This window comes from Dermochelys coriacea, chromosome 22 (genome assembly GCF_009764565.3).
Source record: "Dermochelys coriacea isolate rDerCor1 chromosome 22, rDerCor1.pri.v4, whole genome shotgun sequence".
NCBI lineage: Eukaryota > Metazoa > Chordata > Testudines > Dermochelyidae > Dermochelys > Dermochelys coriacea.
In genome coordinates, this window is record NC_050089.1 from 9,835,257 (window position 1) to 9,863,001 (window position 27,745).

Consider the following 27,745-nt stretch of genomic DNA (forward strand, 5'->3'; position numbering starts at 1 on the left):
CTGGAAAAAGTCCTTTTATTATCAAATTGTGCCTATACAGTCTAGTCATCATTGGTGACATCACTCAGATCTGCATATGCACTTGCTCACAGTTCAATTGCTCCAAAACAGCAAACAAATAAAACAGCTTGAACAAACCTAGTGCAAGTCAATGCCTTAAATTACAAATGTGTGATTTCCTTAATATCTATATACATGAGAGGTTTTTTCCATTAACTTTATACACTTTAAACAGGGGGGGGAAAGTTTTATAAAAAATAGATAGTATTTAAATTTTCAGCCAAGTCTAAGCTTTACAGTACAGTGTAAGGTGGTTTTTCAGCCTCTTAAGTCCTTGTTTCTTCATGATGAGGGGAACCCCTGTGGTTATTTTATATTGCACAAGCAGGACCATTCAGCAGCAGAGGCCGGTTGAGACAATCAAAGAACTCTCCAGCAGGGAGAAAGGAGCACAGTGATGAAGACTGTTTGTTTCAGTAATACATGTTCTTGTCCCACCAACCTATGATAGGAGGAGGGGAAAATATCAAGGAATTAGGAATTTTTTTTCTTCCAGTAGAAGAAAATTAAGTAAGGCATTATCTAGATAATCCATTTAAAATGATACAGCTGGGGTTGAGAAGGGTGGTGGTGGCAGAAATGGACTGAGAATTAAATGCTAGTCGGGGGGGGGGGGGCCAACGGAGGCGAGGGGAGGTTCTACTTACTTCCTGGATATTGCCTGATGAAAAGCTTCCGGATTTCATCATAGACCCATATCAAGATGGCATAAGGCATGGCCACAAACCAATACTGAACCCTGGAAAAGGGAAATAAAGGAGATTCATCAATCAGAGCTTATCATTTGAAAGGAGCAGTCCCTCCAGCTGAATTCTGAGGGCCTGCTGTCCGAACAGCTGATTTGATGTTGTCACTAGAGAAAAAATCGGGCCCTTTGACCTTTCTGAATCTGTAAATGAGGAGAACTTGTTTGCTCCGAAAATGGGGCTGCAAAATGAGGCTCTCTTGTGATATCCTGGACTCAAAGGACATCAGAAACTGGATTGGCATATGAAAGGAAAGTCATTTTAAATAAAATGTAGTCAAGCAAATGTTTTATAGCCTCACCCAATAGCGTGAGTTCTAGAATAATGGGTAGGGAAGTTCTTATTCTATATAAACTGTTTTCTCTACCCTGGCCAAACAGGGGACATGTTTTTGTGAAAAAGATCATGAAAAATGTGTCCCAGTTTTTTTTTGACTGAGAAATTTCAGACAACTCAACTAATTATGTCCTAAAACTTAGTCTTTGAATTCTTCTCTCTAAGAAGTTTGCTCCACATGGTATGCCCCTCCAATCAGCCATGCCACTGAGTGTAGATTTCCTATCATTTAATGTGTATATGTACATTTGAAGATGAGGTAGAACACAGATGTACACAGAAGAATTGGAACTCACCGAAGGGGCGTGAAGTTCAAGGCAGTAACGCTTCCGAGACCATAACAGAGAATCAGAGCGATAGCTATCTGGGAGAATATTCCCACCCAGATTACTTTATTCCTACGAGAAAACCAGTAAAGAAGATGGTTATGTGATCTGTATAACACTCGTATCTACGACGAGCTGGTACCATTCTAACACCATGTAACCCAAAGGTACAAATCTGAGTAGAAGCTCTACTTAAGTAGGTGCAGGCTCTGGCTCTGTGCACAGTCCATGATGAGCATTTCAGAAGGGACAGCGGTTCTGACAGGCATGATGGCTAGATACGGTGTCTTCCCTTTTGAATGCAAAACTGAAGACAGCCCATTCATCCTGGAGCATAAAGGTCATATGGACAAGGTGTCAGTTTTTATGTTCAAATAAATCTGTGAGTCTCTAAGGTGCCACAAGTACTCCTTAGCTTTTATATTGTGGCCTCAGTACTGTGTGATGCCCTCAATCATTTGGCTTCAATTGGGCTTGAAGGGTGCTCAGCAGCTGACAGAGTTTGACCTTTTGATAGCTCCTGGAAATCAAAAGTCTACAAAAGCAGGCTGAAAACTAATGAAAAAGCTTTAACACCATTTTCTCCTTTTTGGAAATTTTGCAAAATTTTGATTAGCTCTTTAGTTCTGTTTTGTTTTTAAAGGAGGTAGGGATTTGCGTGAAAATGTCAAAAATCCCATTTTAAAACATTTTAATTTTGAAATGTCAGTATTCGAACAACTTTGATTAGCTGTTTTTCTTGTAGCTATTTTCATTGCTAACTGAAAGCTTGGGTGATAGAGATAAGCTGGTTTCAGAGTAGCAGCCGTGTTAGTCTGTATTCGCAAAAAGAAAAGGAGTACTTGTGGCACCTTGGAGACTAAATTTGTTAGTCTCTAAGGTGCCACAAGTACTCCTTTTCTTTTTGAGAGAGAGAAGCTGGAGAGAGAGGAAGTTGGTGGGAACAAGAAGGAAGCATGGAGGAAGTTATTTCTGACTCCAGTTTCACCCAAGGAACATACAGAGGCTGGATAAGACTGTTAGACCTCCAGGCTAAGACCCCTCCACATTACATTAATGAACTTTTAGCACCCACCTGAGAAGACCCTGCTGGAAAAGGGAATTCCTCCGTGTTTTCCTGATGATCAAATCTGCCACTTGCTGAATTGTGATGCTGACAAAAAAGGCAGTGTAGCCACTCCACTGCAGGTATGTCCGCTGGTATCTAGTCTGCAAAGGAATAAAAAAAGTACCTTTGTTACAGGTCGGGCACTGAAGTGTATGTACTTGCATTATAGGAATGGCTGCATAGTCTAGAGTCTGATTCCCAGTTACATAGGTATAAGTCTGGAATAATTCCGCCTTTGCACTTGTGCAACAGCTTGGAATCCATTGTTCTTTCCCATTAGCTGCTGTTGTAGAGAATGTTGAGAGCCTTGGCGGTGGGGAATTCAAATAAATTCCCCTACTGCCTCTGCTTATGGTGATTGCTGTAGGGAACAGTGTAAGGATGGGAGCTCCCCACAACCATCGTGGTCATGGGCAGCAGGAATTCCTCTAGGGAACAGCATTTGTTAGGACCTATTTTCAGTACTGGATTTTGGAATTAAATCTTGAGGTTGCGGTTCTATTTAACACTCATTTAATGTCAGCCAGAGGTTATGGAATTTAAGCAATGTTCCATCACAGTGCTGGGAAGGAGAGACTCAGTATGGTACTATAGAGAGTATCATCACAGCTGGGACAGTAGTGGTGTGCAGAAGCAGTAATGGGGGAGTAGAGGGGATCTAAACATACTCTAGAAAGGGAGGCAAGAGTGGTGGAGAGGCTCTTGTTGACAAAGACCTATAGCTGAGACAGAAATAGGGGAGGATGTTTGGTTTCAGGGCTAGGAGAGAAGCAAAAAGAGGTTAATTCTAGATGTCGAGATAGTGGGCTCTAATGTTGAATGACCAAAGCCAAAGAACAGCTCCAAGAAATCTAACCTGGGAAACTAATTCACATCTAGTGGCATAAAGTTAAAATGAATCTAAGTTACTGATATTAAATCTTTCCCTATCAGTTCCACCTCCAAACATTTCTAAGCTTCCCTCCATCTCCCTACCCCTCTGCCCCCCCCCCCCCCCGCCCATGAGGGAAGAGAATCTTCCATTTCCAGTAAAAAATAGGGATTTAACTGAAGAGGATTTTTTTACAGATGCTTTACCCATTCTTGCCCATAGCTGTCCTCTATGTCATTATTGTAATCATCTTCCCAATTGACACGTAAGCCGAGCAGTGTGTTAGGAAGCCAGCCCTGTTCAGCATACACGGTAAAATAGGCCAGGAAGGCTCCAATTGACTGTAGGATCCCTGCAAAGTAGAAGAGGGGGAAATAAGAAAGGGATGGAGTGAGACTTAATGTATTTGCGGGGAGGGAGGGGAAACAAGAAAAAAGTCTGCTGAGAGTCAGTGTTAAACTAGCTCTTTCTGGACCCATAGTACTTTGCATGGACCATATAGGAAGCTTTCCAATCAAGAATCTCAGCACATTCTTCATTAAGCCTCCCAACTCCTATGGATAAAGCATTTCTGTAACCACAGAACAGGTGTGCACACAGTCAGAGGAAGGTTAAATAAGCATACCCAAGCTCTCACAATGAGTTGAGATCATAGGAATGGAACTAAGGAGTCCTGACTCCCTTCCCCCACTCTAACACTACTCTACACTCCTTCCTGTGGCCGGGAACCAAATTCAAGAGTCTTTCACTGACTTCATTCTCCTCATCCAGCCTAGCCACCTCTTATATGAATGATGAAACATACCAATCTGCAGGTAGGAGTACACAGCAAGCTGCTCGTTCACCAGCCTGTCCTTCTTCTTGTGCCGGGGCCTCCTGTTCATAATGTCACTTTCAGCTTTCTCATAGGCTAATGCAACAGAGGGAATCTACAAGAGAAATTGTCTTTCAGAACCTCACTGTCAAACCTCTTCCTGCTTCTGGGAGATTCAATAAAATCTGGCTTTTCTTTCTCCAATGTCTGTTAGCTGGATTATGTTAACATTGAGTGCCCCAGATGTCAAGGAGTAAATGACAAAAGGCTCTTTTCAATGAAGTCTGCAGTTCAGGACCATAAAAAGGTTTGGGTAAGGTCTGAAACACATGCCTTGGGGCCATTAACATTAACATGCTCGTCCACCCCAGAGGGTTAGATGAAACTGGAAGGAGAGGAGGGATCTTTTGAATCTATTGGGAGGATAGAGGATCCCTCATCTGTATGTCCAGTTGTCATTCCCTATACTGTAGCAAACAGATGATTTGAGGAAGATATGACACTGGTAATATATGTGCTCTCTTGATATTTCACTGCCTGCATGTGTTAATCAAAAGGCCTGGCCAGAGTGGGTTCTTGGTCAATGCATATGAGCAAAGCCTTTACTTTCCGCTTTCCCTTGCTCCCCTCCTCATCTTAGTTTTTCCCCTCCTCCAAATCCAGTTGCTTTCACTCTAGGCCTCTGCTTGTTTTGCTATCTTACCTATCCCATGTGATTAAGCTCTCAGTTCGTGAGTGATGACTAATCCCTCAAAGATGTACATCAAATCTAATTGCTTCACACCCAGAGAGGCTCAAGAGCCTCCTTGGCACTCAAACCCTAGTCAGTTACTCATTCTCATGGTCAATAAAATGCACATGAAATTGCACGGGCGGCCAGCTGGTTTTAACCATGTCTGGGGTAAGACAACTTACGATGTCTGTGCCCAGGTCGATGAACAGGATAGTGATTGTGCCAATGGGCAGCGGGATGCTGGCAATAATGTAGATCAGGAAGGGGCAGAGTTCAGCAATATTCTTGGTCAGGGTGTAGGCGATAGTTTTCTTTAGGTTATCAAAGATCAAGCGGCCTGAGGAAAAGCAGAAAGTTTATTTTAAAATACTCACTAAGCCTAATGCTGGCTGAAAATTTCCCACCATCTTTTTTTCAGCAGTTAAAGTTAAAACATTTGGAATAAATCTCTGCTTTCCTCCAAAAAAAAATTGGTTTTCATTTTTAAAAAGTTAAATTGTTTTGGGCAAAAAGCCAAATTCTCATTGTAAATGTATTGAAAATGAAAATTTTCAATAAAAATAATTTGTTTCCTTGGGAAAAAAGAATTTCCCATTTTCTGATCAGCTTTAAAGTTACTAGAAGCTTCAGTTCCCCAAGTTAGAAAGCACAGTGGATGGTAGTATAGCTGGGGTCAAGCCAAGAGAGGGTGGAGAACAAATAATAAAAACAAAAGGGTACAGGCGATTGCTGCAGCACTAGTAACTTGAGGCTCAAAGCAATATGGGATCAGACATGAATGAAGGGCTTTTGTCCAAGATTCAAACTGATAGGCATAGCAGAACTGAGCAAATAGGTATCTGTGTAACGTTTCCTTGCTCTTTGTGAGCAGGTCATAAAACCCTAGGATGTGTTTGTGGTTGGAGGTGATTCATGTCTTTTTCCAACTTTAAAGCGGTTAGCTACCCCGTTTCTGATCCCATTGCAGCTAGGTCCATAGAGTTTGAAGTTTAAATGAGGAAATTAAGTCCATAGATATAAACTGGATTGTGTAGGATATTAAGGGACACATCACCAATGCATGCAGAATTGGGTAGGTAGTTACTAAGGTCAATAAACTGACCATTTAGCCCTAAGAGATGCCTTTATTTAAAAAAAAGAGATTCTGGTATGCACAAATGTATGATTGCATACCTACATTTGCAAAAACATAAACATGCAGTCCCCCGGTTTTCATGCATATTCCAGGTAATGGTGTCTGCAAATGTAAGTGAACAATAGTGCAAACAAGTGGGCTTCTTTAAAATAATAAGACAGGGGATAGTGGCTATAAATCCAATGCGACTGCTTCCAGTTTACATTAGGGATGAGAGTAGTGAGTCTTATTTTTACCTTCCTCCACTCCTGTGACAATAGAAGCAAAGTTATCATCCAGCAAGATCATGTCAGCTGCATTTTTAGCTGCGTCGGAGCCGGCGATACCCATAGCAATTCCAATATCTGCCTTTTTCAGAGCTGGGGAGTCATTGACTCCATCTCCAGTCACCGCAACAACTGCATCCTGGAACACAGTAGGATTCAGGTGACTGAGGAAATTAGTCCATCCTCCAGCAAGAAAAAGCCTCCACCTTTAAAGCCTCTGGAGCAGAGTTCAGTACAAGTTAAAATTAATATCAGTGCTCTTGAGATGTTCTTTTAAAGTGAATGTTTGCTGGTGAAAGGTGCTGGATGGGCAGCCCTGGCCTGAAGACAAATTCTTCATCTAGCCAGGTAGAATATAGGCAGTCGTCGCATATATTTCCTCTACGGTGCCTTGCGAATGTATCCCATCCCTCGCTGAAGAAACCAGGGACACTCTAAGGGGGGGGGGCGTGGGAGGTGGAGGGAGATTCAGTCACCATGGTCCATCCACTCCTTGGCTCTCTTCTGAGGTGTCTATGAAGGATGTCAATTTTGGGGTAGCCCTTGCGATGTAGATACCTGTTCAGTAGCTGAGACACGCACCCCACCCCCACTCCAACTTAATGAAGGTTACTGAACAGCCACTAAAATGCTAACCCTCGCTTTTAGTTTGTGAACCTGAACTGATTTGAACTGGTCGAACTAGAAAAGGCCCCAGTTCTCTGGACTAGCCTCTATGATGAAACTTCCTACATGTAACCAAGTATCCTCTCAAGATGCTTGGCTTCTGGAGAATTGGAGTGTTCTGAGCAGAATCAGAAAAAAATCAAAGGAAAAAATATGGCAAACTGATTACGACAAATACCAAATGTCTTGTTCCCTTGAGGGATTTGCTAAGTGATACCAGTTAGAAATAATATAATGAACAGAAGGGTATGGGCTCTAGCTACTAACGTAGAACATGAACTGACTTTTTTTGCTCTTCATCCTTCAGAAATCTGCTGGAGTGGGGCATCTGCACAGCACAGAACAAATGTACCCAGAGCTTGCCATCTAAAATGGGGTGATACTTGAAATTAAACAGTAATATCATTGTTTCCCTGAAAGCAATTCAGGATTAAACCCAAAGAGCTGATGTTGATGGGAAAGCTCAGCTCTGCCAAAGCTACAAAAATTAAAAGTGGGTCATGCTGCATCTGCTTTCCTTGTAAATTTGAGGGAGAGCATGGAGATAAATCACAGCTTGCATTGGTGGGGAAGCCGGGGGATTGCACAGCCCTGAGAAGTCCCAGGAGGAGTTCTGGATGGTGCTCCGCTCACCTTTTTCATGGTGCACTATATGCTCCCCACTGTGCTGCTTCTGCTCCAGACAGCTTTATAATAACTGCGGTGAATGGGACAAAACTCTTAAAATCCTGCCCCGCACTAGTCTCCTATCTAAACCATAAAACAGTTTAAGAGGCAGTTTAACAAGGGCTGGCCCTAGACAAATCATGTTATAAAGCAGTTTATTGGGACGCATGCCCTGTATTGTTAAACACGACTGTACAGAGGGCCTAAGTGAGACTGAAGGTGATGGACAAGAGGGCATGGTCACAATGCTGATTTCATCTGGGTTTATAGAACCATCTGGGGAAGGGGCCTCCTAAATAATAAATCCTTGGCCCCAGGAATTCCAGCATTGTGACTGTGGTGTCCATCACAACTGGAACTTCCCACCCAAAGTGTAACTACAGCTCTGCTACTTCCCCTCAAGCACCAGCCCTAACACAGAAGCAGTGTCAGTTAGCCAGTACCAACATGGGACTCCTGACATGCAGTGGAGCAGCTTTAGATTCTATCCAGTGTAAGACAGGGGTGCCAAAGGCACAATGGCCAGTTCACTACAGTATGTAGATTCAGATGGCTGAGGATGAAAAGAACCTCAGCAGTATCTGTGGTGCACTGAAACTCACCTCCCTCCCCCCTTACCTGTTTCTAACACCACTAGGTTGTCATTTCTGTTTGTTGCTGAGGCGGACATCTGAGCAAATACCATCACTGTACAAATCCATTATGGCCACATATCTTTATCTGTTGCCTTCTCTCACTCACCTGCCTTTGGCAGCCCTCCACTATGATCAATTTCTGCTGGGGTGAAGTGCGAGCAAAGACTATTTCTGAATGATTGATTAAGATCTCGTCCAGCTGCTCTGTGGTCATATCCTTAAGCTCCATTCCGTTAATTACAGCAGCTCTAGCATCCCTGTAATAGCCACAGGAATGCACAGTGAAACTCAGACATAAAGGCTTAGATGCAAACAATACATTCATTCAAATACTGTACTCAATTCAGTGGGTTGGGCGTTAGCAGCAATAAGCAAGTCAATTTTAACTAGCCTTAGTCGTTTGTCAGCAGGAATTACTGAAAGGCACCATAGAAATGCAAGGTATTACTACGATTCCCTAGTGAAGAAAGTAGTAGTAGGCCCCATCAGTAGACCTTCAAAGAACAAGAATGTGCTGTAGGAAGCAATGCTATATTGGCTGGAAGAGGTAGAATGGGTTATCTTATTCTTCTCTCACTGAATCATCAAAACTCCATTCAGCCTCAGTACATTTCAGAATAAACTAGATGGATGGTTCTGGGTCGAAGAGATGAATAGTTGAATGGATATCAGGGCTAGGAAGGTACCAAGAAGCAGGAGAGCAAAAAGTGACTGTTTCGTAGAAACAGGTTAATACACGCATAGGAGGAGAAGGAAAGGTTTCATTTCCAAATATCTGCTTTCTGCACTTACTGTTTATTGACTTGCTCGACTGGAATGTTGAGGCGCTTGGCAATATCTTCCACGGTCTCGCTGTTGGCAGAAATGATGCCTACGCTCTTGGCAATTGCTTTTGCTGTGATTGGATGATCGCCAGTGACCATGATAACCTGATGAAGGGACAAGTGCATTGAATGAGAAACTTAGGAGTAGCGGAAGGAAAGATGAACTGAAGTGGATGTTCTCCATCAAGAAATGGCTTTGGTTCTTTAGCATGCTGAGCATGCAGTCAGGTTTTCAAAGACATTCAGATTGTTGTTAGTAACCTGCTAACCCTATGTTAGCACCAGTTGCTAAGCCAAGTGACATTGGCGCTGTTGAATTGAAAGTGAAAGGGAAGGCTTGGTTCAGGAAACCAGGGCCATGCAGGGTCCTTCTCTAATTCTGATCTGCCTCACTCCTCCTCCTAAACAGAGGTCCTATATTTATTTTTATATAGAACACTAATAACCCCAAATGCTGTTATATTGCCATTGAGTTGATGGGGGCCAATACTGTAGAATAAAGAAGCTCTTTATATGAGTTTGCATTGTGTGTTGGAAACTGATTAATATTGCAACATAAAATAGGTCCTTGTGACATAAGGTATCATAGAAAACTGGGACACATGTCTATTCAACCTTTTAGGAGAGAAAGCTGTTTGGTAGCAAGCCTAGCAGCCTCAGAATGCCAGCAATTTACCCAATATTGGGACAGCCTTCATTTTGCTCTAGGCCAGTTGCTTCAAAGGCTGATTTCCCTTTTCTTATCTAATATGCAATTGAAATTCACTCCCCTTGAGCTGAATATATATTTGAGGATGTCCTGGCAAGACAGCTAGGGAAGCTGTTGCTTAGCATAGACTAGAAAAGTTTTCCGCTTTTATGATCTAAATTTAGTTCTTCCCCTTTCTGAAGGATTTTTGTCACTCTTTCATGGTTTAGGGTGAATAATTCAAGCTCCAGAGGTTCCTTTATATATTAGAAATGGGCCTGAGCTACAAAGTTGGATCTGGATCAACTTCTGCACTCCCCCAAATTTTGGAATCCTTTTTCATCTGGGGTTTTGGTTTCAGCCCATCTTTGCAATGGGCCAATTTACATTAAGTCCTCTTCATACCACGCTGGCAGTGTAAGGAGACTTTAAGTGGGTGTAAATTTACTCCCAGGTAATACCCCAGGCCAACACTAATGGTAGCTGTGAAGATAATAAGACTTAAACTGTCTCCTGAGATGTGTTAATCTGAATACACTAAATGTTACCATGATGCAGCAAGAACTTGAGGCTATATCATGGGTGCTTTAGGAATCCCTTATGTAGAACTGCTATGCTATTGACGGGCAGAAACCCTACCTTGATCCCAGCACTGCGGCACTTTGACACGGCATCTGGCACGGTGGAGCGAGGGGGGTCAATCATGGATAAGAGCCCTACAAAGCACAGGTTGGAGGTGGGGAAGTTCATGGAGTCTGTATCGAAGGGGTAGGTGTCTGGAAACTCGTCCTCAGGCAGGTACAAATGGCAGAAGCCTGGAATGAAACCCAATAGAGTAGGGTGGATGGGAAGGGTAAAAAGAGAAAGGGAGACCTGATACAGCATGGCTATTTGTTCTTCTCTATGTTACACCACTGCATTTTAAAAAACAACCATGAAATGTCCTCTGTGGTGGAATTTTAATCCTTGTCAGTTGCATTAACGTTCCTTTACAGCACCAGCGTTCAAAGCAATGTAGCTGGTACCTGTAGCAGAAATGAAGAGTGCTTTCTTCCATGTACCAGATACATTCATGATTCTTTATTTGCATGGTGGTAGTGCCTAAAGGTCAAGACCCCCCCACCCCCATAGTGCAAGCTACTGTCCAACGGTCCCTGCTGGAAAAAGTTTACAGCAGCGTTGATGTGGGTTAATCCCTTACTTATTTTGAGGGGGGGAGTTACCATTTCATCCATGAATGAGCAGGTAGTTTCTCTTCTTTCCTCTAAGATTGTACCCATTTTCAGCTGTCATTCCAAGACTGGAATGAGGATTGTCACGTATAATACTCCCATGCACACCTAATGCATCCATTAATATAACATCCAGTTGCCCAGAGCTACTGGAGTTTAACTCAGTTTTAATTTCCCAATTCCCTTCTCTGTTGCAATCCATTTTCAGTTCCCTTTTGAACTCACCCAGCACTCTCTCTCCCAGGCCTCCCAATTCCATGTACGCTGTCTGGAAAGCCTCAGCCCTCTCTCTATCCAGTGGCTGTTCTTCGCCATTGATCATGATGGTGCTGCATCTCTCTAGGATCCTCTCTGGAGCTCCTTTCATCACCAGCAGGAAGCGTTTATCATTGGGGTCTTCAGTCTCATGGATTGAGAGCTGTGTGCACCATGAAGATGGAATGATTGAAACATTGTATGGTCCCCTTCAGTTTCCACCGTAACCCACCAACAGCTAAATTCTGCCCTCAGATATGCAACCCCCACCGTGATGGCAATGGGAATTGGCCGTGCTTGTCTGACAGAAGAATTTGGCCATAAGAGTCCATTTAACTTGGAGCCAAGAAATATTTCTCCTCCTCTTTCTCACTAATGGTATGTTATCTCTTCTGACATGATAAATCTGGTCTTTGATAGAATGAAATACCTTGGTATAATGACATATACCAGATCACTGTGTGATAGTAATAATAATAATTTGATTTTAATAATAAGACACAGGTGCCCAAACTTTGCCCAATCTTAGGCAGCACTGTCAACTTTCTAGGAGCCTAAGGGTTTTCAGTACTGTTATTTCCATAAAATGATGCAGATTGGATTCACCCTCATCTTTAATATGGAGACACTGTTTATAGAAACGATGCATTCCTACATACAGTGCTCAAAGCAGCTTGGCCACCCTGCATGGGCTACAGCTCCATTCCCGCTTTAATAATATAACCTGAATTCCCTGGAACTAATTGCATGGCCTTGCATGAAAGTCCCAACAGGGTAGCTGCCTCCATGGAAATACATGGCTTTGGTTTTATGAGCTTAAACTGTATAGGATATTGAATTTACCCATTAATGTCACCATGTCCCAGGCACTAACACTGGGTTGGACAAAGATATGGATTGACTGGTTCATTTTCCAAAGAAGAAAGTCACACCTGGAATTTGTTAGTAGAATTGAAAGGAATTTCGGCCAGTTTTCTGTTCCGTTTTCTAATACCCATTACATCACCCAAGATTACTTCAGCAAATTTCAGCAGGGCTGTTTCTGAGGCATCACCCACCACAACTCTCTGTGCAGAGAAGAACAAACATGTATTTTTAGTAGAAATACTTTTTCACTTTCATCCAAGGAGCTGAAATAACTTTACACACACGTGTGATAGAAAGTGTACGTTTTAATGTAGCTGTCACCCTGGCAGCAAAGCACCAAGCAATCAGTAGGAGAGATTATATTTTCCATCCTTCTTTTGAATTATGCCATGGGAGCATTTGGGTTGTATTGCTGTTGATTTTACTAATTGTGGTCTTTAGGGTAGTGATATTGAGCCATTCTTTAGGGTTGCTGTTGTGACAAAGCTACCACAAAGAGATGAGATTTGCATTTCATTCCATGGAAGTGAAAGATCTGTGGCTGTTCTCTGCTCTTCTGGAAGCTTTATAACTCTGCTCTGGGGCAAATGAATGTTCTACCCTCTTAATGTCAGTGCCTCGGTTTTCCCAACTGTCAAGTGAGTTCCATTGCATGTCACAGAATCAAGAGTAGAGCCCAGAAATCTGGAGTCCCCTGTTCTAATCAGAGTACTGCGCATAACAAATGCTCTACAAGGAAATAACTCGGAGTTCTTACCCTTGCTATGTTCTGATTAGTTTAGATTAATAGTGTGGAAAGACTATTCTTGATATCTGAGCTGTTTTTTGACTTAAATGAATATTGCTTTTGTCTGTTTCCACTTTATTCTCCTTTCAAGGGTAAAGCAAAGAACACAAAAGTGATGGGAATTTTAAAATGAAAGGCAGCACTAAAAACAAAGACAAACTTTGCATGCAATCTTTTCAGTGGAAAAGAAATGAGCTAAGAAAGTAGCGGATACCTTCATTATTGGAACGTTCTCCTGTCCTGGTTTGAATTCGGCCCGGTTGCAGAGTGTTACAATCTTTGATAAAGCTGCCCATGACTGAGAACTTTGATCAAAGGACTGGGCTGAAAAGAAGCAAAAAAAACCAAACAAACATTGCAGTTTTTTAGTTACTGGCTAGTGGAATCCTTATGTTAAAGCAGCTGCAGGAGAAAATAGCCATTCTTATCAGATATTGGTATATAGAAATTCAAACCATGTCTTCTTCGTGCACACCACCCCTACCTCCCTACCAGTCCTGCCAGAGTTATTTTGGTCAAGACCTTTTGTTTGTTTAGTGCTGAAGAGAGGGGATGAATTGGTACTTCCTAGACTGAATAATTCTATTTATCCAGAAAAAAGCTGTAGGACAGGCTCTCTTCCCCCACCCACACAATGTGCCTTAACCTGATTTTGTAAGGACCATCTCCAGGGGTGAGACTGGAGTTCAGGTTACATTCAGTCCTTGCCATCTCGACTAAGATGGTCAACAAGGTGTGGGGGGGAGACTTCTTGTTACCAGCTGGATTGCTTTTTCTGATGTGGGTGCTTGTCCAATGGGACCTGTCCTGAGTCCCATCAGCCTGTTTGAAGACAGTCCACGAAAGAGCCACCAGATGATGCGACTACAAGTCATCACCATCAGCCCCAGCTAAATCCAGATTGACAACCACCGTGTGGCATGTCTAAGCCACCCTTTGCCCTTCTCCAACTCCTATATATATTTACTTGTTTGTTCTTCACTGGTATCAGCCGTGTAGATCTGATCGTCGAACCAAAGATGGGCAACAGTCATCCTGTTCTGTGTGAGGGTCCCTGTCTTGTCAGAGCAGATGATGGAGGTCGAGCCCAGCGTTTCCACAGCTTCTAAGTTCTTTACCAGGCAATTCTTCTTTGCCATTCGCTTGGCTGTCAGAGACAAACTCACCTAGTGGAATGAGAGAATTTTAGCCCCCTGTTAATGAGGGACCATTACAGTGAGCAATGTAATAAATCCGTGCACAACGCCACTCCATGGATGGTAACCTGAGCTTGTTTGAAATTTCAACTAAAGCATTTTTTCAAGGGAAAAAAATGGAAAATTCAGTAAATTTTTTATATTTTAAATGAAGAAAAAATGGATTTTATTTTCCAAAAAACTTAGCCAAAATATTTCTTCAAAAGATTTTTGGTTTTTGTTGTGTTTTTTTTTTTTTTTTGGGTTGAAAATCCAGAAAATATTCACTGAGCTTTTTGGGAAAAAGTCCTGAAATTGTTTGTTAAAAAATGATATTTTTCAACCAACCATAGTCCTGCTAAAGCTATAGGTCCTGATTCTGATCTCCATTATGTTCATGTAAATCTAGAGTAATTTCATTGATGCCAGTGAAGCTACTCAGATTTATAATGGTGTAACTGAGATCAGAATCTGGCCTCTAGTTAGCAAATACTGCATCTGGCACACAGGCTCGTATGTGGTTAGACAAGACTACTGACTTGATGATAGGAGGATATGACAGCCATTAGGAGCGTATTTCAAGTAAAAGGTCTGGAATTTGGGAGAAGCGTGTAACTGCAAAGCTAATGGTAGCCGACATTACCACTAACTTTGTCATAATATTTCTAAGGTGACCATCACTGTGGTGTCCTGGTACTAATAATTATTATAGTTGTTTGTCACCAAAGATGACGGACAATGGTTTCACATCTTGAGTGTGGTTGTGGCTAAGACCACCGATGTGTGAGTGGCAGTTCTTTCCATGTGAAGTGCATAGGTAGCTCGATGCCGAGGATGGGATTAGTATACTATTACGAATGGTACTCAGAATAGTTTGCACTTCTTTAGCGCCGTCTATCTGGGGCTTTTGCAATGCTTATAACTATTACTGCACTGAATCTTTCATACGCACATGAAGTAGTAATACCCCCAGTTTTACAGATGAGGAAATGGAGGCAAATAGAAGGGAAGTGGCTTGCTCAGGGTCATGTAGCAGGTCAGTAATGGGGACAGAAATGGTGCCCAAAACTATATTAAAGGGTGTGTTGCTGTGTACACATATGTACATGCAACTGTTGTGCTGAAGTCTTTGAGATTACGGTCTCTGTTAATTCTGGAGTTCCCCAGCTTGAATTGGGAAATTCCCAGCTCTGAAAAGATCTCTGTAAGGCCTTCTCAGGGCTGGCATGAGGTCACCTGTGAATACTTGATCTTGCAGCAGCTGTTGCATCTGCTAGAAGATCACAAAAACTAGAGAGAGCTGAACATGGTGATATTGGGTTGGGAGTTGAGTTTGGATTTTCCAAAACCTGGGCAGGTCCAAGGCCCCAAAGTTCAGATGGATTGAAGTAAACAGTTCCATCCTTAGCCCATTTCTCAATAAGAGTGCACCCATTTTAATCCTAGCTCTACTAAGGGATTATGAGAATTGGGGATCCCCTGCTGTCAACAGGACTGCAGGAACCTAGGACTGGCCCTGTGTTACTAGACCACCTTGTACTGTGATGCACACACTGACATGAACTCTGGTACAAGCAGAAGCAAAGCTGTACAATGCATGCTTATGGTGTATGTAGACTTACAGTAACTGTGGCTAGCAGTCCTTCGGGCACATTGGCCACAATGATGCCAATAAGAAAGATGATGGAGTCCAGAACCTTGTATTTCATGGACACAGCAATGATGAAGAAGAGAACCCCAATAGAAACAGCCACTCCTGCCACAATGTGCACAAAGTGCTCGATCTCAATAGCAATGGGTGTCTTCTCATTCCCAACTCCAGATGCCAGTGAGGCAATGCGCCCGATGATAGTGTGGTCCCCAGTGTTGATTACCATGCCAGTGGCAGTACCTGGAAGAAAAGGAGAGGTTATCAGCACAGTGTGGGATTGGTTCCCTAAGGAGAATTACAATTAGTAAAGAAATATAACATTACTGTAGCACCTAGGAGCTCATGTCCTAGACCCAGACCCCAGTGTGCTATGAGTCTCCTGTGCAATATTGCCCTGATATTAGGGACCTTTGTCAACCTTTTATTTACAGGTACTTCACCACAGAAATGTCATCCATCTCAGAAATCTGGAAGGATTATCTACATAAGGGAAGGGAGGGTCTCACAGTGTATTTTCATCAGTGTTGTTCATTGATTGTACTGCAGTAGCACTGTAAGGCCTCCGTCAACAATTAGGGACCCATTGTACAGAGTGCTAGACAAACATAGTAAATAATTTGATATATATGGCACTAAGTACTTTTTTCCCCTCTAAAAATAAGAGCAACTTCCTCAAGCATCTGAAGCACTTATTTATGGGCAGCTCTGACTTTACATGACTTAGAATAATGATGGGAAACCAAAAGCAAGGAGGAGTTGATCAGCTATTGCTTATATCTAGCGCCAGATCAGACAGCCAAAAATACATGTCAGCTGTGAGCTTAGGTAGAACTTAGGGCCAGCCCAGTGCTTTGAGTTTTATTTTTGTTTGCATGGTGTGTTTCTTTTTTGTAATTGCTAATTTGTTTTTCTTTGTCCTAAACCTTTCTGGGGATTCCTACAAAAAGCACTGTTGAGAATTAATTAGTAGCAGGTGTGATGTGGTGCCTATACACAAGCAGCTTCTTCAGCCCCTTCCTTCAGTCTGCAGGTTACCTTCCAGGCAGGTTGTAGAATAGAATGCAATGTTCTTAGTCTCCAAGGGGTTTTCATGGGTGAAGTCGCAGGAACGGCTTTGTGGTTCTGATTCCCCCGTGAGGGAGGAATTATCCACCTGTCAGTCAACAAAAGACACACTCATGCAGTTGGCAACCCTCGCATTCGTACACATGTAAGGAAGGGCTACAGCAATTGTGGTGGTAGGTGGCAGGGATATGGTAATCAGAAAAGTCTAACTTTGCTCCTGGTAGGAGAGTATGACAGGGCAAATGCCTCTATTATCATGGAGATCAAGTCAACCAGTGTAGTGCCTAGTGACTTGGAGGGAAGCATAACTCAAGTAGCTACCTCCAACGCTGCAGAGAGGTTTACTGGGTCAGTGCTTCCATTACTGCCCTGGGAAATAGCATTGGCAGGAGACTGGCTGTGGTATCATGATGCAGAGATGTTGCACTTGACTCTCCTTGGAGTGGAGATTTGTTATAAGTAATGGGCTTTTCTGTCCCATGTGCACTGTGTGCCACAGTGGACCTTCTGCACAGGCATAGCATACATGTGCAACCAAGGTTTCTGTTGGCTGCTGAGTTATCCTCTCCGTACAAATGGTCTCTCCTTTCTTACAACCTCTCTGAAAAAAGTGGCATAAACGTCACATCTCCATTTTCATCCCTACACATCCTAAAGCTGGTGTTTACCTTACAGCCTTGAGCAAAGATCAGACGGATGTCAGCTGGGATCCGATCTCCACCTTTAATCTCCACCATATCCCCTACCACCAGCTGCTCTGCAGACACTTCCTTCTTCTCTCCATCTCGGATGACAAGAGCTTGCTATGGGATAAGAGAACAACAAGAGTGTAACCAGTCCCACATCCTCCATGCCCCTCCTGCTTTCACTATGAGTGAAATTCACCCCTTGGCAGAGAGCAGATACAAGGCCTGTGTACCACCTACCCCCGTTTTTGAGCTCTGCTCTGGGGCTGAATTTCACCCAGTACTCCTTTTCTTTTTGCGAATACAGACTAACACAGCTGCTACTCTGAAACCTGGTTCCCCTTCGTTATACATCAGCATAATTCCTTTCTTCCTCATCATCTACTGAATTCCATGTAAGTCACCAATGAAAAATCACCAAGGTCATCTGATAACACTTAGCACTTGGTATAGCACCTTTCATTCAAGGATCTCAAAGAGATTTACAAGGGAGGCAATACTATTGCCATTTCACAGATGGGTAAACACAGGCACAGAGGTTGCCAGTTGCCCAAGATTATGCACCATGAGCAGCAAAGTTGGGAATAGGAATGGGAGGCCTCCCTTGCTGTAATCAAACTGCTGCCCAGCTCTCTTTGGTGAATTCTTTTTTAATTCAATTTTCAACCTGATGGAGCAGTAACTCATACACTTGGCACTCTTGATAATTGTTAACGTTAGCCTGGGTTACACTAGTAAAACAAACTAAAGGCTCTCATGTTTGAGTAAGAAAGAGGATAAATTGCCCAAGACTGATTTGGACCCTTCTGGTGAAGGATGGAGTTTGGAGAAAAATTAGTTCCCAGCTCTTTGTATTCTAAGACTGGATTCTGCTTCTCATCCACTGAAAGCCCTGGGTGCTGAATTCTGTTATGGGAAAACCATCCGCAAAGCCACTATTGAGTGAAAAGGGAAACTTAATTCTCCCTTCACTATTAAAGAGGGTGTCCACTCTAAACACAGGCCAATGAGGCCAGTTTTGTGCCATTAATACATTTAATATCTTCAACCTCCAACTGTTTCGATCCCTTGCTCTTCAGGAACAGAGAGGAAGGTTGGCTACTCACCTGTGGAATCATTTTACTGAAGCTGGCCATGATGTTGGTACTTTTAGCCTCTTGGTAGTAAGCGAAGATACCAGTGAGGATGACAACCAGTGCGAGGACTACTCCCAAGTACAGCTGACCAATAAGATAAATGATTCCAGTTAGTTTAAAAACAACATTTACTGTTGTTCCTGGTACAAATCATAATTACACAATTTGATAAAATAAACTCTTCAGCCAGAGGTGGAACTAGTTTAACTGGTTAAGAGAGAACTTGGAGTTCTACTATCTGCTCATGCATGTTAATAAGCAGTAAGGACCATAATGGCTCCTCAAATGACAAACTAGGATTTTAAGAGTTTTCATAAGAATCTCATCTGAATGGAGGCCAAGCCAGCTGTTTGGGGGTCAGGGTGGAAACACACGATTAGAAGGCCGGAGGTGAACTACAGCCTTCTACTTCACTACTAGGTGAAGACTGGGTGCTCATCCAAACTTCTGAATCTTTTGGGTTTAGAAGTCAGGCTCCAGAGCTCACAGGAATAAGTGCTTTCAGGAGAATTCTAGTAATTTCTGGAAACTATTGGATTGGGAATAGTAACTGAATAGCCTTATGATACTTTATTATTTCTTCATCCAACAAAGAATACTGAAAGAACCCATGTGACTTTTGAAAATGGAACTTAGGCTTCTAAATCCTTTAGGTGCTTTTGAAATTTTACCCCAAACCAGAAGATGCAGAGGCCACCATAAAAATGAACAAACAACCCCCCCCACACGTTTAAGCTGTGTGTTTGTTTTTTGTCTTCAAAGCGCCATCTAGCCTAATCTCCAAAATAAAACAAGAACTGCAACAACCCACCAACCAGAACCAGACAAAGAGAGCATGCTCCAAGAAGAGTTTTTACCCCAAAAGAGAAGAGTCAGACTCCATAAAGTCCATTAGGGACTTCACTGTTGCACTTGAAAGTGCTTAGATACTATGGTGATGGGTGGCAGTACGAAAGCCTAAGATAGATAAAGAGAGAGCAAACAGAGTATACCAATAAATCTGTCATTTATTGGAATGATTCAGTACTGAAGTAGGAGGATTGGAGACCCCAGCTCTCTAAAAAGCCCTATCAGAATATAAAGAGATGATGACCAGATAGCTGGCACAGTACTTACATTGTCAAATGCTGAAGCAACACCTTGAGCAACCTGAATCCCGAAGGCAATCCAGCAGAGCAAAGCCCCCACCCATAAGAGGATCGAGAACCCTCCCACCATCTGCTTGAGGAACTTAATGATTTCAGGAGTGGATTTAGGAGGAGTGAGAGCGTTGGGACCATCTCGGGCCAGAATCTCTGCTGCTCTTGCACTAGTGAGACCCTGCAAATGCAAAAAAAAACATTGTAAACATTGAATCGGACAATAAAGACTTCTTATTCGAAACCTGAAACTTTGCTTTTCTCTTTTTTTTTTTTTTTTCCCTGGGACATAGAGGTTTGATTATCCATAGTCTGTGACCTTATATTTTCAACGTGCTTTCAAACCTAAGTATTGTTAATGCCAAGATGTGCATGTGAATCCCCTGTGGGGGTCAATAGGAAGTCAAGTCCATGGACTTCCACTAATCAAGGGTTTCTTTAAAGGTAAAGTCATCTGCAATGAGCTTTCTCACTACAGTTGTGATACAAGATAAATGATAAAAGGTTTAGAAAACAAGGCCTAGGAGGAAAGGTAGAAAGAACTTTGCACATTTATTTCAGAGAAGAGAAGTCTGAGGGGGAATATAAGGGCCTTCAAATATGTAAAAGGTTTTTTATAAAGAAGGTGGTGATTAATTGGTCTCCATGTCCACCAAGGGTAGGACAAGAAGTAATTGCCTTAATTTGCAGCAAGGGAGAGTTAGGTTAGATATTGGGGAAAAAACATTGTACCTATAATGATAGTTAAGCCCTGGAATGGGTTTACAAAGGAGGTTGTGTAATCCCTGCCACAAGAGGTTTATAAGAACAGGTTAGACAAATATCTGTTAAGGTCTAGGTAATTTTGTTTCAGCGTGCTGGGATGACCTCTTTAAGTCCCTTTTAGCACAAGATTTCTATGATTTTGTATTGTTTTACTGATGCCATCTGTTTAGATTGAGACCTATCTGATTCTGAATACTGGGTCCAAACTCCCTCAGACGCTGGGAAAGTTTAGATCAGGTCCAAACATTGGGTTCAAGCTTTCCAATAGTGTTGATTTAAAATACCCAGAAATTTCTTCAAACTTCAGAGATATTCATATCAAAATCCAGATCTGAATCACTCTATCTGGGCTGATCTGTTTTCAGTATCTACTGAGAGTTAGTACATCCTGTCTATAAAATGTTTTGTTTTAATAATGATGGTGGGGCTCTTACAAAGCCAGCTGATATCAATGCTTTTCTACTTAGCTCAGTGGGCTTTGGATCAGGCCACATATGAACTAAGGATATTTGATTCATACTATTCCTTGCTCATATCTTACTCACCTTGCTGATGTTTGTAGTGTACTTTTCCTCCAGCTCTTCTTTGCTGAGTTTGTGGTCATCCTGAAGGCCAAAAGAAAGAGACAAAAGAAGTGAGCAGACTGTCTTAAAGTTGAAAGTGGGTCTGAAAAATTCAGTATGTCTGGGGTTGAGGAGCACTAGAATTGCCCTGGGTTCTTGGCTACTGGTCCAGCTGCCAGTATATGGTAGTATGCCTCAAAGAGTGGTGGTAAATGCTTAATCCTTCAAAGAAAAGCAAGAACCACTCCCAAGTATGCAGCCCTGCATAATTAGTTATGTGTGTTACGGAAGATGGAGTGGGAAATTCCTCTTTCATGGTTGGTTTCAGAGTAGCAGCCGTATTAGTCTGTATCCGCAAAAAGAAAAGGAGTACTTGTGGCACCTTAGAGACTAACAAATTTATTTGAGCATAAGCTTTCGTCAGCTACAGCTACAGTTCCTTTTCTTCTTTCATGGTTGCAAGTGATCTATCTTCTTAGATACGAAAGCATAATTTCTATTTTGAAAAACTTGACAGATCAGACACTAAAGTGTTGGGAAGCCATCTACATACAAAAATAGACACAGGGCAATCTTTTGGCTTAGCATGAGAAGCTGAGAGTAGAGATGGTCAGGGAATGTTTTTTTCTCAAACCCCCCCTTCCCCTCCCACAAACAGTGTTTTATCAAAATTTCAATATTTTCTGAGCAGCTGTAGCCGAAGAGCTAGGACTTCTGGGTTCTAATCCCAGCTCTGCCATTTACTCATGGTGTGACCTTTTACAAGTCTCATCACCTCTCTATCTATCCAAATGTGAAACGGATATACCAACAAATATCAACCCCACAGGGGTGTTGTTTCTTAACAAGTCTTTTTGTCGTCTTGTCTGTTTTTAAAAGCTAGTGGAGTGCAAATTAGCATTAGGAAATGGTGTCCACATTTTTTTGGCACTTCTGTAACTCCCTCTCCACCCAGCCTCCTCCACACACCGCAGGGTATGTCTACACGGCAATCTGAGGTGTGACTGCAGCAGAGCCCTGTAACCTGACAGGACCTGACTCCAAGTGTGACTCGGTCTCAGGTCAGCTCTCCTCCTCCTCCTGTCTGTAGGGTTGGCACGGCAAGGGCTATGTGCCCCGCTCCCGCTGGCCACCGCCACTTCGCTGTGCTGTGCACACCGAGGAGTTGCAGTGCCTCTTGTTCTGCAACGCGCGCAGAGTGCAGCAGGGGGCAGAAGTGGGGCATGCAGCTGCCGGCACACCTGGCCACGGCTATGCCAACCCACGGTCAGTAAGTGGTGGCAGCGCTGACTCAGGTTTGAGGGGGAAGATTTAGGGTAAGGGCAGAAAATGACTTGACCATCTCAGGCTTGGGTCCGGTTGGGTGGACTTCGGTCTGAGGAAGCCTCTGGAGAGCACTCCATATAACCCCGCCTAGGGCTCTGGAGGTGTACTCGAGCGGCTAGCTTGTGCTCATGCGGTTTCACTGCTACTGTTACACCAGGCTAGTTCAATCGAAGCTAGCTCAGGTGTGTCTGCACTTTCTAGAGTTACACCTCGGATTATAGTGTCGAGGTATCCTGTGTGATGCTGGTTGTGATGAATAACTCTGCTTCATTTAGATAAGATAACTAATCTTAAAATCCGCTGATACTGTAGGCCTCAAAACATTAAGCACTGTAGTCAACATCCTGAATTAAGAAGTGCTACAGTGTCTGTGGGTGTCCTAAAAACTGTTGCCCTTATCTGATAGGAATGGGGTCTGAACTGTAGCAGTAACATGTCTTGTATGCAGTCATGCAGTACAGTCTTCTAGCCAGAAGCAGCAGGTTATTACCATTAGTAGAAAATGGTGGTTGTAGGGAGAGACTTGACAACTTTTCCCCTGCAATGACATCCCATGGGTTTAATGCACTTGATTAAATGTAGGATGTAGCTGCAGAGATGGGAATTGGATTGAAGGAAGGAGGAATTACAGAGATCAAACCGATACCATTCAGGAAACAGTATGGGAGTTTTAAATGCTTACTGTAAAGGGATGTTCTCAGGGTTAGCAAACAGGCCAGACAATCCATTAACATGACAGCAGTTTGTCCCCAGTTCCCCTCATAACGGCATAATTTAAAAAGAGTAGGAGGGGCTGCGAAGTTAATGTATTAGAAAACTAGAACAAACCGACTGTCATTCTGCAGGAACAAAACATTGCATAGATATCTTCTGCATGTATATTCAGTCAGCCCTGACCCCTGTGCCCAGAAAGTACACTGATCGCTACAAGCGCACTGTTCAGATACATGGCTCACAATAAAGCTGGTACCTCACACGTTTGACCCTTCTGTATGAATCCATGGGTTGCCAGGATTAAGTATGGAATATTGGGGGAAGGAGAGAGGATGGCTTTTTCTTTTCAATTCCATGTGGTGATAATTCTTTATTTTCCATAAATAGCACCTTTCAGAGCTTGCAAACTTTAATTAGGCCTCACAATACCCCATGAAGTAGGCATATAGCCATTTTACATATGGGGGAACCGAGTCACAGTGAGGTTTATGTGGCCAAGGACCCCAATGAGTCAGATGGCACCCCCACAAATCCTTTAACTATACTTTCTTCCTTTTTGGGACTATAAAAGGCAGAACTTACATCAGAGGCGTTAAAATATGACAGTTAGTGAGATTATTAATGTTTCCATCTCATCCTGTTGGAAATCTAGTTTATTGGAGTGAAATTATTATTTATTTGTATTACAATAGAACTGAAGCACCTTGGTCATGGATCAGAGGCCCATTGTGCTAGGCATGGTAGAAACATAATCCAACAGGAATTTTGTGGACTTCATTTTGGTTTTGGAGAGAGACATGGAATAAAATTTTCAGAAGTGCACAAGTCCCACTTTCAAAGTGACATAGGCACTAGAGAGCCTAAATCCTGTTGAGTTTCGGTACCTAATTCACGTTTGAAAACGGAACTTACGTTCATAAATCACTTTGGAACTTTTGATCATTTTACCTATAGTGTAGTATTCTGAACGCAATCTTAGAAGCCAAGAACTCTCAAGTTCTCATCTCAGCTCTGCCACACTGACTCTCTGTCGCTTTGGCTGAGTCATTAACTTCTCTGTGCCTCAATTTCTCCATCAGTAAAATAAAAATTATGAAAATAACACTCCTTCACTTCACTGGAGGGGGGGGGGTGGATATTGAAAATCAATTACTTGGTGTTTTTAAAGACCTTTGAAAGATGAAAAGCACCACGGAAGTACTGCTATTAGTGGAATCCTTGGAAACACATTTGTGGGAACTCACTGCCCTGTGAAGGTTCTGCAATAATGCCTAGCGCTTATCTCGCACTTCGCATCAGTAGATTTCAGATCACTTTATAAAGGAAGTCACTATCCTTTATTCCCATTTTACAGGTGGGGAAACTGAGGCAAAGAAAGGGGGAAATGACTTGCCCCAAGTCACCCAGTAAGCCACTGTCAGAGCTAGGAATAGCACGCAGTTCTCCTGAGTCCTAGCCCAGAGCTCTAGCTACTAATCCACTCTGCAATCTTTCAGCCTGAAAAAGTTGCACTTCAATCTGGTACACTTTTTTAAGACATATTACCAGCTTCTGAACTGAGAGGTTTGGCTTCTGGCTTTCTATCTTTTTGTCAGTCTGCTCTGTGCCAATGGAACCTTACCTAAAGAGGTGATGGTGAAATCCTGCTATAATCACTTCACCTAGGAAAATGCAGACCTGATGAGAAGTGCTGGGAATAAAGGAGATACTGTTCCAACACCAGCTAATTTCTACAGAACCATTCTTTTTATAGTGGTCAGTTTGATCCTGCATCATCAACAGGAGCAAGATTAGGCACCCCACCCCTCACCTCCCCCAAAGGACACTCACCAAGTCCAGTTCTTTCTTAAGGTCTTCTGTCTTCTTGATTTTTTTCTTGTTGCCTTTCAGGTCTTTGTACTTTTCCTCTTCATCTTTCTTGTCTGTTTTCTCCAGTTCCTGTGCGCCATGGATCTCGACTGAGTAAATGTCAGACCTTTTCTAGAATCAGAAATGAGAAGGCAAGTTAGGTCTAATTGGTCTTATTATGCTTCATGTTGCCATGTGATCATAAGGTGCTGTAGCTAACGGGAGTCAGGGAAGTACTGTGTCTAGTCAGGACCTCTAAGTTTTCCCTGTTTTAGAGGTGGCTGCAGTCTCTTCCTCCTGGGAACCTGATAGTGGTGCTGTCCTGTATCTGAAATTTCTATAGCATTAACATGCACTGTGCCAGCTACAGCCAGATCGTCAGCTGGTGCAAATTGTCATAGATCCATGGACTTCAGTAGAGAGATGGCAATTTAGGTGAGTTTAAGGATCTGGCCCTTAGAGTAAAAATATTGTCCAAGATCCATTGCCAATGCAAATCATTCAAAAATCATGAGTCAGGTCCCAAATAAGTCATTAGATTGCCTTAAAAATCATGACATTTAAAAAATAATAAAACGTGGGATCTTTTTTATTTAACTTCTGCTGTTGGCATATTTAGGATTTGTGATTTCATGTTTAAGTTTTTTTTTCCCGAAATAGAAGCTAAGATTTCATATTCACCTGACTCCAGGAGCTTTAAGAAAAAACACGTAATATTGTTACACTCATGACAAAATCATGCCATTTAGCAGCACTGTCTAATTGGCCTCTCAGCCACACAGTGATACCCTGAGGCAAAAACTGCACTCACTAGTTAGAGTGATCCTCTTGTTCACAGAATACTGGGAGATCTCTGCTGTCTCGTGCACAGAGCACAGGACAGATCAGGAGCTGGTGAACTGTGAGCCCAGTTTTTGCCAGTTCTCTGCAGGGTCTATTAAGCAGTTAAATAGCAACCCCCTGGAGTAGAGAAGCTGCCAATCCTATTTAACTGCATTAGATTTATTGATTAGCTATTTTCTTCTGCTGCCTCCTCACTATAAGCTAATAGCCCAGACCTAAGGGCATTCTTCCTGTGTCGTTAATTCATCAGTTTCTATCATCATAATTCCAGATCATAATTATTCTGTAAACTGCATGCCATTCCTTGGAAGAGATATTGGCTGACCCCATTCTCACTGGATTCCTTTGGGATTAATCTTTTGAGTTTCAGACTGAATCATACTTATTGGCTGAACTTCAGTATTGGCTTGTTCTACTTGGCTATGTTTGCATGCAGTGGGGATCTAATGCATATATGTAAACTTCTGCAGGACACTTTTCCATGTTTGGACTTCCACACTGACAAAAGCAAACTTGTTTAAAGCTGAACATTTTAATTTTTAAATAAATATAAAGCCAAACAGCTAAAATAATGGGTGTGTATATCATCTGATAAGCGCATCAGAAAATATTAATTCCTATGTTTCTGAACTAAAAACTACCCAAAATAACCACATTTCAACTCCTAGGTGCACTTGAGTGTGAGGAATGCTGCAATTTTGACCATTTTTGTTTTTGGAAGGGCATGGGGGGTGGGGAGGGGGGCAGGTGGGAGGAGGCAGTGGGGAAGAAGTTTCCCCCATGGATATTTTAGGAGTTGAATTCCCAGAACAACCACTTCTAGGGCATTTCAGTTTGTTTGATCATAGACATCCCAGATAAAGGCTTTCTGTTATGAGGAGTTTTCTCTCTGCTGCTTTTCCAAAGATACACAAGCTGGGGTTATCTATCGGAGTTACCTTTTTCACTCTCATCCTTCTCCGCCTTCCTTTCCCTATCCCACCAAAAATCTGCTCAGCTTTTCAAGTCTCCATGAAGAGAGGAAACCAGGAAACAACTCTATGGACTATAGTAACTTTAGCAGACATAGGAGAGAAGATTCATGGAGATAAATAAAAGCTAATGAATTATTCTGTCCTCCTATGCAAGATCTCCTCCTTTTAGTTCCCAGAGAGGTTTTATGGTTCCTCCTTTTAACCCTGAGTTCTCAGATCTTTTCATATTGGCTTGATCCTTCATCCATTTGCAAAGGAGACATTCTCCACAGTATTTCCCCTATCTATTTGATCTCTCTGATCTTCTGGGTTTAAAACACTTGGAATTAGAACTGCTCACAAAGACAGAGTGAAAGACAGAAACCTCTTTGGATCTCCCATCATTATGAAACACAATAACCTGCATTTCTGACCTATTTTTCTCCTGCCTTAGCAGGCATGTATACAGCAAACCATTTCAAACATACATACATTTTTAATTTATCAAATAAATTCTATTTCTTAGAGCTTAGCAGAAGAAACCAGATGTTTAAATAGCTGTTTCAGTGAACGCTCACTCACCTTTCCCATTTTTGTGAGCTTATTCCTTCCCTGGTCTAGTGGAACAATGGATCTCCCAGGCAGGATGATATATACCGAGATGAAAAGTAAAAGTGATGTGAACACACAAGATGCAAGAAGCTCAGGATCGTTTATGGCTGTCAGAGTGCAAGAGCTCACAGGGGTTGTAGCCTCTTCCCAACTAGAAAGCCAATGTTAGCTGGAATCCTCCCCACACTTAGGCATCCTTCAGGCAGGATATGTTTGCCTTCCAAAGCCTGTGGGGAGAGGGTGCTGTTTATGTC

General features: G+C 42.4%; 1 protein-coding gene across 1 annotated transcript; it reads right to left on the reverse strand.

Moving 5' to 3' along the window:
- Nucleotides 1-27,745, reverse strand: ATP12A (ATPase H+/K+ transporting non-gastric alpha2 subunit). Its single transcript, XM_038380567.2, has 23 exons — nucleotides 27,462-27,745; nucleotides 25,066-25,215; nucleotides 21,178-21,237; nucleotides 19,845-20,048; nucleotides 18,699-18,812; nucleotides 17,575-17,709; nucleotides 16,877-16,994; nucleotides 15,813-16,081; nucleotides 13,983-14,181; nucleotides 13,230-13,339; nucleotides 12,294-12,428; nucleotides 11,332-11,524; nucleotides 10,514-10,689; nucleotides 9,155-9,291; nucleotides 8,469-8,619; nucleotides 6,366-6,534; nucleotides 5,177-5,331; nucleotides 4,253-4,376; nucleotides 3,654-3,799; nucleotides 2,544-2,677; nucleotides 1,439-1,540; nucleotides 708-799; nucleotides 1-502 (listed from the first exon to the last, which is right to left on the reverse strand). Exons 1-23 carry the CDS (start codon nucleotides 27,468-27,470, stop codon nucleotides 474-476), a joined length of 3,111 nt encoding a protein of 1,036 aa, XP_038236495.1. The 5' UTR covers nucleotides 27,471-27,745; the 3' UTR covers nucleotides 1-473.